This window comes from Nerophis ophidion, linkage group LG15 (genome assembly GCF_033978795.1).
Source record: "Nerophis ophidion isolate RoL-2023_Sa linkage group LG15, RoL_Noph_v1.0, whole genome shotgun sequence".
Taxonomy (NCBI): Eukaryota; Metazoa; Chordata; class Actinopteri; order Syngnathiformes; family Syngnathidae; genus Nerophis; species Nerophis ophidion.
Window position 1 is genome coordinate 46885087 of NC_084625.1, and position 10221 is coordinate 46895307.

Consider the following 10221-nt stretch of genomic DNA (forward strand, 5'->3'; position numbering starts at 1 on the left):
TGAAAGCAGTGGATTGCAGCTGCCTTTAGCAACCAAAAAACAGCCGGTGTTTCTTTGTTTATTGTGAAGCATTAATATGGAACAGAGCGGTCAAGCGAACATGGTTCTCTACCACATGTCAACCGGGAGGTTTCGGTGAGAGAATTGTGGTAATAAGTCGGCTTTTACCGGAGACATGAGCGGAGCTTGCGTCCTCCTGCAGCTGTCAAAGAGGCAGCTGTGACTTTCTTGGCTCCTCCATGGCTTCCATCAGAGACACTGGCGGTCACCACAACCCTCCGACTTTCAGGTATGACTTTATAATCTCACTAAAACACTAGTAACACAATAAGCAGATAAGGAATTTTCCAGAATTATCCTAATAAATGTGTCTAATAACATCAAAATCGCTCCCACTGCCGTCACCTTTAAAAAAAAAAAAATGTTCTAGTGCTTCACTCTAACTTTCCTCATCCTCGCTCAAATTAATGGGGAAATTGTCGCTTTCTCAGTCCGGCTCGCTCTTGCTGCTGGTGGCTATGATTGTAAACAATGTGAGGATGTGAGGAGCTCCACGGCCCGTGACGTCACACGCACATCGTCTGCTACTTCCGATACAGGCAAAGCTTTTTTAATAGTGACCAAAAGTTGCCAAACTAAATCCTTTCAGCAAAAATATGGCAATATCGCGGAAAGATCAAGTATGACGCATAGAATGGACCTACAATCCCCGTTTAAATAAGAAAATCTCGTTTCAGTAGGTCTTTAAAGTAAGCTCCATGAGTACATCTGTCAACCTTAACATTCCCAGCAACGCCACTTTTACAGCCAGCTGGGGGCGCTCTTTTTGACCCTGCAACTTTATTCCAGCAATGCTGTAAGGTTGTTTTTTTTCATGTTAAACTGCAATAAAAACATATATAATCCAGAATCTGTGGTAATTTTCTAGTGTTACAGATTTTCTGGGCAACATCAACTTGGTAATGTATGATCATTTTCCTTCAAAATATAATTTTCAGGTTCTGGTACGATAATGTGTCATTTGCCACCTGGCAACACCGACATAGGTCGAGTGGTGTTAGCTGAAAGCTCATTTAGCCTCGCAGCAAAGTGACATGGCCTTCAAACTCCGTGCAAGGCCTCATTTTCCTAACTTTACCCATTGAATATACCATTTAAAACTCTTCAAAAACATTTTATGTTTTTGTACTAATGGTCTTCGTGCTTTTTTCACTTGTTTGGAAGTAACCAAAGGGAAGAAAAGAGCTGTCGACAGGTAAGAACTAAAAGCTTAACACGTGCTTACCCAGACAACCATATACTAGCATTAACATGTCAATATTATCTCCTCTATCTTGTATTCATAAATATCTACATTTAGTGTTGTTTGTATGGTTACATTGTTTGTATATATAGTTATATGGTTTAAAACTGTATTCAACTGAGAATGCAGTGTATAGAAAGGTTGTACTGCCACCTACTGGTAACACTTGCAGTTTGCACTTTAACATTACAAGCGAAGTTCAAACTAATATATTATGGCGGCTAGCTATGTTTGTGTTTTAAAATGCTATTAATGCATTATATGAATTATATTTAATGAATTTCACGACGCGTCAGTTACAATAACGCTTATGTGACGAATTGGCGCGCTTTATGTGTTGGCTTCATGTCCAGTTTAAAGTGGTGTAGTTACCACTCCACGTCACTTGGTGGCGCCAGCGTTAGTCTCCGTGGCCCAGACATTAAACCAGAAGTAGTTTGTTGACAAGGCGGGCTCGACGATTGGATTGATCAAATGTTGACCAAACGGCTTGTTTGCTTTTTGTAATAATGATCTACCACCGACCAACGTTTGTGTATTTTATATTGAAGACTATGAATTGTTTATTTGGCTAAATGGCACCGCTATGCTGAGAGTGTATGAAATATTTGTTTCGCCGCTTACTATTGGTCAACGTGAACCACGTGACCATTTGGGGCGAGATAAGTCGGCAACAATTCCTTTCCTAAAAAGTATTGACGTCATTCACAACAATGCAGTCATTCAAAAATGTATCGGTTGTTGTTTGGTGTGTTGATATGTGACGTCATCGTTATTTAGTGTGTGTAACCGTCACTTTAGCTAGTGGTGTCCGGAATGAGTTCCTCCCTTCTGACTGTCCAGCAGTATCGCTTCTCGGCCTTTTGGCTAAGATCAAGTGTAGTATCTGTTCTTATCAGTTTAATATCTGATACGTCCCCTATCCGGGGACCATATATTAAATTGATTTTTGGAACTGGGAGTTGGAACAGGGGCTTGCTCCGTCCACTCCACGCATCGACCTGGTATTGCAGTACCTCCAGGAACGGTGCACCCCCACTCTTGTTGAATATAATATCCCCCCATTTATAAGCAAAGCTTACTGTTGGTGGATATTAGACAGGAATATCCACTGTTCTTCATGTGTAAATTTAATCAATGTGTTCTCAGGTCATGAATTAATATTAGTAACTGTGAAGCTTGACTCTCTGCCTTATAGAATTGTAACTTAATCCTTCTCGAGTCATATGAGATATTAAATCATTCATAAAATAACTAAACCTCATGAATGTTTTTGTGTGACCAATAAGTATGTGCTCCAATTACTCCATCACTCAAAAAAAAAAAAGTTGTCGAAAATATTGGACATTCAAGACAGCCATGACATTATGTTCTTTACAAGTGTATGTAAACTTTTGACCACGACTATATGTTTGTATGTCTGCACAGTAGGTGGATATACAGAATGTATATATATATATATATATATACATATATATATATATATATATATATATATACAGACACACATGTACATATATACATTATATATGTTTGTATGTATGTATATAGATATATGTGTGTGTGCACTTTAATGTATTTGTATAAATTTAAGTTGTGAAAATCTGCTGTACAGTTTGTGTGTATATATATATATATATATATACAGTATGTGTATGTATATATATATATATATATGTACACATATATATATATATACACACACCCATGTACATATATACATTATATGAGTATGTGTGTATAATTGTGTGTATATATATATATATATATATATATATATATATATATATATATATATATATGTGTGTGTGTGTGTGCATATATGTATTTATGTGTGTGTGTATGTAAGCTGTGAAAATCTGCTGTACAGTCTGTGTTCTTGGGTCCTGTTTTTAGGAACACAAAAACAAAACCTCACAATAATGTCTGATTGAAAGCTAAAAACGTTATGACAGACCACCTTAATAAACGGAATGTAATTTTAAATGTTTTTATTGAATGAGACACCCAGAATGTATGCAGAGAAATGAAAAATTTAGGTTTTACAATATTGACTATGAACGATAAAACACTGATTATTGACTACATATGAACGTCACACCCCTTCTTCATCGACATATTTCACAATCAAGCGAAATCAACAAAAATGCAACAAACACAACAAAATATGAACGCGAAGGTTAAAGGGGAACATTGTCACAATTTCAAAAGGGTTAAAAACAATAAATAATCAGTTCCCAGTGGCTTGTTGTATTTTTGGAAATTTTTTTCAAAATTCTACCGGTCCCGGAATATCCCTAAATAAAGCTTTAAAGTGCCTTATTTTCGCTATCTTCGAAACCACTATCCATTTCCCTGTGACGTCATACAGGGCTGCCAATACAAACAACATGGCGGTTACCACAGCAAGATATAGCGACATTAGCTCGGATTCAGACTCGGATTTCAGCGGTTTAAGCGATTCAACAGATAACGCATGGATTGAAACAGATGGTCGGAGTATGGAGGCAGATTGCGAAAACGAAATTGAGGAAGAAATTGAAGCTATTGAGAATAGCTATTGACGCTATTCGGCCATAGCGTTGGTGTACCTAATGAAGTGGCCAATGGCATGGCTGCCTTATCAGCATTGTCGGTAAAATGTGCGGACCAAACGATCAGGACTTTCGCATCTTGTGACACTGGAGCAACATAAATCTGTCGATTGGTAAGTGTTTGTTTCGCATTAAATGTGGGTATCTAGTTTCAAATGTACATACAGCTAGCGTAAATAGCATGTTAGCATCGATTAGCATAGCATGTTAGCAATGATTAGCCGGCAGTCATGCCATGACCAAATATGTCTGATTAGCACATAAGTCAACAACATCAACTAAACTCACCTTTGTGATTTCGTTGACTTAATCGTTGCAAATGCATCTGCAGGTTATCCATACATCTCTGTGCCATGTCTGTCTTAGCGTCGCCGGTAAAATGTGCAGACACTTTGGTACATTCAATGGGGGTCTGGCGGCAGATTTCTTGCCAGTGGTGCAACTTGAATCCCACCCTGTTAGTGTTGTTACACCCTTTGACAACACACCGACGAGGCATGATGTCTCCAAGGTTCCAAAAAATAGTCTAAAAAAACGGAAAATAATAGAGCTGAGACCCGTTGTTTGTAATGTGAAAATGAATACGGCGGGTGTGTTACCTCGGTGATGTCACGTTCTGACGTCATCGCTAAAAGACCGATAAACAGAAAGGCGTTTAATTTGCCAAAATTCACCCATTTAGAGTTCGGAAATAGGTTAAAAAAATACATGGTCTTTTTTCTGCAACATCAAGGTATATATTGACGCTTACATAGGTTTGGTGATAATGTTCCCCTTTAACAAAGAAGGTAAGAATGAAAACCTTAACACGTGCTTACCCAGACATCCATATACTAGCATTAACATGTCATTATTTTCTCCTCTATCTTATATTCATAAATATTTACGTTGTGTGCTGTTTGTATAGTTATATTGTTGTTTTGTATATATAGTTATATCGTTTAAAAATATGTCTTCAGAAAAGTTGTACTGCCACCTACTGGTAACACTTGCAGTTTGCACTTTAACATTACAAGCAAAGTTCAAACTATGATATTATGGCGGCTAGCTATGTTTGTGTTTTAAAATGCTATTAATGCATTATATGAATTATATTTAATGAATTTCACGGCGCGTCAGTTACAATAACGCTTATGTGACGAATTGGCGCGCTTTATGTGTTGGCTTCATGTCCAGTTTAAAGTGGTGCAGTTGCCACTCCACGTCACTTGGTGGCGCCAGCGTTAGTCTCCGTGGCTTGGATTGATCAAATGTTGACCAAACGACTTGTTTGCTTTTTGTAATAATGATCTACCACCGACCAACGTTTATGTATTTTATATTGAAGACTATGCATTGTTTATTTGGCTAAATGGCACCGCTATGCTGAGAGTGTATGACATATTTGTTTCGCCACTTACTATTGGTCAACATGAACCACGTGACCATTTGGGGCGAGATAAGTCGGCAACAATTCCTTTCCTAAAAAGTATTGACGTCATTCACAACAATGCAATCATTCAAAAATGTCTGGGTTGTTGTTTGGTGTGTTGATATGTGACGTCATCGTTATTTAGTGTGTGTAACCGTCACTTTAGCTAGTGGTGTCCGGAATGACGTCCTCCCTTCTGACTGTCCAGCAGTATCGCTTCTCGGCCTTTTGGCTAAGATCAAGTGTAGTATCTGTTCTTATCAGTTTAATATCTGATACGTCCCCTATCCGGGGACCATATATTAAATTGATTTTTGGAACTGGGAGATGGAACAGGGGCTTGCTCCGTCCACTCCACGCATCGACCTGGTATTGCAGTACCTCCAGGAACGGTGCACCCCCTTTGGTGTAGAAGACAAAAAATTAACTGAAACTCATCAGGCTTACATATCTATATGAATCAGTTAGCCTGGGAATACATTGGGATCCACTGAGTTAAGCTGGACTATGTCGCCAGGGAGAGTGAAGTTTGGGCTTCCCAGCTTAGGCTGCTGTACCCGCGGCCTGACCTCGGATAAGTGGAAGATGATGGATGTACAGGATATGCTCTGGAAGTCACATCTATTCAGCTTTTGCTCATTAATATTTACTATTCCTGATTACTTACAAGAATTTAGGAGAATAGAAGCCCGCCCCTCTTGTAAAGTCGTCTAAAAACTTCCCTCTGCCCATAATTTGTTTGTTTCTGTGACGCTTAATTCTCTGCCATATAGTGTTGTAACATAAAGCTTCTCGAGTCATTTGAGATAATAAATTAATGAAACAACCGAACTTCATGAATGTTTTTTGTGACCAACAAGTATGAGCTCCAATTAATCTATCACCAAAAAAAAAAAGTTGTACTTAGAGCCTTGCATGGCAGCTCCCGCCATGAGTGTGTGAATGTGTGTGTGAATGTGGAAATAGTGTCAAAGCGCTTTGAGTACCTTGAATGTAGAAAAGCGCTATACAAGTCTAACCCATCCAAAAAAAAAAGAACATCTGTATTTTGATCTGTGTTGCAGAAGTCTTGTGTAAAAAAAAAAAAAAAAAATTATGATAATTTAGAGTTCCTACGGGCTTCACGGTGGCAGAGGGGTTAGTGTGTCTGCCTTACAATACGAAGTTCCTGCAGTCCTGGGTTCAAATCCAGGCTCGGGATCTTTCTGTGTGGAGTTTGCATGTTCTCCCCGTGAATGCGTGGGTTCCCTCCGGGTACTCCGGCTTCCTCCCACTTCCAAAGACATGCACCTGGGGATAGGTTGATTGGCAACACTAAATTGGCCCTAGTGTGTGAATGTTGTCTGTCTATCTGTGTTGGCCCTGCGATGAGGTGGCGACTTGTCCAGGGTGTACCCCGCCTTACGCCCGATTGTAGCTGAGATAGGCGCCAGCACCCCCCGCGACTCCAAAAGGGAATAAACGGTAGAAAATGGATGGATGGATAGAGTTCCTACTTTACACAAATCTAAACAGATATTTTATTTTACCCACACACTCATATCGAAATACATATACCATTTTTTTACACACAAACTGATTGAAATAAAGACATTTTCTTACATATCCATGGATCAAAATACATGGACTGTTTTTTTCTCACACACAAACAGATCGAAACACGGACACACAACTTTTTTTTTTTTACACACACAATCAAAATACATCTCATTTCAGACACATTGAGACACACATGCGACAATAATACTTCCACAGATTTGATGAAACCTTCAAGAAATATCAGAAAAGGGAAGAGGAACAAGTGATTATACTTTGGAGGTGATCCAAATCACTGTATGGATTCAGGATTATTTACTCCAATGTTGGAGTAAGTGTCCTCTCTTTGAGTGCTTTTGTAGTTATTTTATTATTAGACAATCATGTTTGTTTACAAAAGGAAGGACACACTTTTCCTCCCTGCAGCAACACGGCGGTCGGTGGATAATAGCCGTCAAAGTACCTGGATAGCGAGCGCAAAAAAGTGATCTACATAATATACAGAAATATACGTAGTGTTCATCTTGTGAGGCAATGCAAATTAAACAAAAAAAAAAACAAATAATGGTTTGAATTGGTCCAGGTTATCGAGGAATGTTATTACTGACAGATAAGTGTCGCGGTGTGACTGCAGCCAGGCACGTAAGAAAACCCTTGTCTCCATGGCAACGTCTCCTGTCGCTTTCACTCATTTGCCACTTTTCCACTAATGCAGGGGTAGGCGACCTAGAACGTTGAAAGAGACATTTTGGAGACAAATAACACAACGCTGTCAAGCGCCATTGATATAAAACTCGCGGGCCGCACTAACGATAAACTTTAATATTAAAGGCCTACTGAAACCCACTACTACCCACCACGCAGTCTGGTAGTTTATATATCAATGATGAAATCTTAACATTGCAACACATGCCAATACGGCCTTTTTAGTTTACTAAATTGCAATTTCAAATTTCCCGCGGAGTTTCTTGTTGAAAACGTTGCGGAATGACGAGTGCGCGTGACGTCTCGGGTTGTAGCGGACACTTTAGCCCAGCACCACACACGGCTAAAAGTCGTCTCTTTTCATCGCATAATTACACAGTAATTTGGACATCTGTGTTGCTGAATCTTTTGCAATTTTTTAAATTAATAATGGAGACGATTAGGAATAATGCTGTTGGTGGAAAGTGGTGGATTGCAGCTGCCTTTAGCACCGAAACACAGCCGATGTTTCTTCGTTTGTTGTGAAGCTTTAACACAGAGCAGTCAAGCGAACATGTTTCTCTACGTCAACCAGCAAGTTTTTGGATGGGAAAATTGTGATATTAAGTCGGCTATTACCGGAAACTTCAGTGAATTATGGGACCTCCTCCTGTAGCTGTCAAAAAGGCAGCTGCGATCTTGGTTCCTCGGCTTCTCTAAGAGACACTGGCGTTCACCGCAGCAAACCGACTTTCAGATATGACTTTGCAATCTCACCAAAACACTATTAAAACAACAAGCAGATAAGGGATCTTCCAGTATTATCCTATTAAATGTGTCTAATTACATCTGAAACGCCGCCTGGAGCCGTCGCCTTTTCTTTTCTTTTTTTTCTAGCACTTCACTCTAAACGTCCTTATCCACGAATCTTTCATCCTTGCTAAAATTAATAGGGAAATTGTCGCTTTCTCGGTGCAAATAGCTGTAGCTACTGCTGGCTATGGTTGTAAACAATGTGAGGAGCCCTACAACCCGTGACGTCACGCGCACATAGTCTGCTACTTGCGGTAAAGGCAAGCCTTTTTTATTAGCGACCAAATGTCTTGAACTTTATCGTCGATGTTCTCTACTAAATCTTCTCAGCAAATATATGGCAATATTGCGAAATTATGACACATAGAGTGGACCTGCTATCCCCGTTTGAATAAGAAAATCTCATTTCAGTAGGCCTTTAAGGTGTGGACTGCAAAATAATGTCCCACGGGCCGCGTGTCTGAGTCCCCTGGTTTATAGGAATAGCTTCTAAATAGATTGTGTAAAAACAATAACAAACCAAATAAAATCCAAAGGGGTTTTGGTGGTAGCGGGGGTGTATATTATAGCGTTCCGGAAGAGTTAGTGCTGCAAGGGTTTCTGGGTATTTTTTATGTTGTGTTACGGTGCAGATGTTCTCCCGAAATGTGTTTGTCATTCTTGTTTGGGGTGGGTTCACAGTGTGGCGCATATTTGTAACTGTTAAAGTAATTTATACGGCCACCCTCAATGTGACCTGTATGGCTGTTGACGAAGTATGCTTTGCATTCACTTAAGTGTGTCTGTAAAAGCTGTATATATTATGTGACTGGGCCGACACGCTGTTTGCATGGAGGAAAATTGGATGTGTGACAGGTTGTAGAGGACGCTAAAGGCAGTGGCTTTAAGGCACGCCCCCAATATTGTTGTCCGGGTGGAAATCAGGAGAAATTCTGGGGAATGGTTGCCCCGGGAGATAATCGGGAGTCTCTTGGAAAAAACATTTCTGTTATCTGACGTTATTTTCCACGCAGCTACGAAGAGGGCGATTTCGAAAAGGCGGCCGAGCTCTACAAGCGTGCCATGGAGATCAAAGAGGCGGAGCCATCGCTGGTGTGTGGAAACGCGCCCTCACGCCATTCATCCAGCGTGGAGACCTTGAGTATGAGGGGACCTGCCCCACTCCCCCCTGGCCCCAGGTGACACTGGCGGACAGAGGTACTATGTGAAGGTTTGCAAATAATGCACTGACATGATGAGGATTATTTTAAACTATATACATTTTCTGTTATACCACTTTTGTAACACAGTATTAGCAGTAAATTGTTTTATATTTGTTTTTGTGAAACATAATACTTTGCCAGATAGTATTGTAACATAAAGCCTCTCGAGTCATTTGAGATAATAATAAATTCATAAAAGAACCAAACTTCATGAATGTTTTTTGTGACCAACAAGTATGTGCTCCAATCACTCTATCACAAAAAAAAAATAAAAGTTGTAGAAAATATTGGAAATTCAAGACAGCCATGACATTATGTTCTTTACAAGTGTGTGTAAACTTTTGACCACGACTGTATGTTTGTATGTCTGTACAGTAGGTGTATATATGTATATACACATATACAGTATATGTATATATTGTGATGTGCAGTCACAAACCAACCTCCCAGAGACAGTTCTTTTCTTGTTCAAACACAGCAGCGTTGGTTTATTTCGTCACTTTTCTTAATAAAAGGTTAAATTAAAGTCCTCCCGATTGGAGCTTCCATTTAAACAAAACAAATTATTGCCTTTTTTCCAAGACTTGATCAGGTCCCTTAAATTGCCTGGAACACAGAGTAGAGAACTCTCGGATCAACACAAAGTTCAAATGAATCACAGCATTCCATGAATTAAAA

The 10221-nt window shown here is 39.5% G+C and overlaps 1 protein-coding gene and 2 non-coding genes across 3 annotated transcripts in view; all 3 read left to right on the forward strand.

The window, feature by feature from the left end:
* nphp3 (nephronophthisis 3) overlaps positions 1 to 9734 on the forward strand; it is an 80806-nt gene extending 71072 nt beyond the window's left edge. The window contains exon 27 of the mRNA XM_061922279.1: positions 9355 to 9734. Coding sequence (XP_061778263.1) covers positions 9355 to 9523 — 169 coding nt within the window. The 3' untranslated portion in view covers positions 9524 to 9734. The remainder of the gene's footprint in view (positions 1 to 9354) is intronic.
* Positions 2151 to 2341, forward strand: LOC133569919 (U2 spliceosomal RNA). Its single transcript, XR_009809972.1, has one exon. It is a non-coding gene; the product is annotated as a U2 spliceosomal RNA (small nuclear RNA).
* LOC133569922 (U2 spliceosomal RNA) lies at positions 5521 to 5711 on the forward strand. The gene has a single exon (XR_009809974.1). It is a non-coding gene; the product is annotated as a U2 spliceosomal RNA (small nuclear RNA).
* Positions 9735 to 10221: the final 487 nt, after the last annotated feature.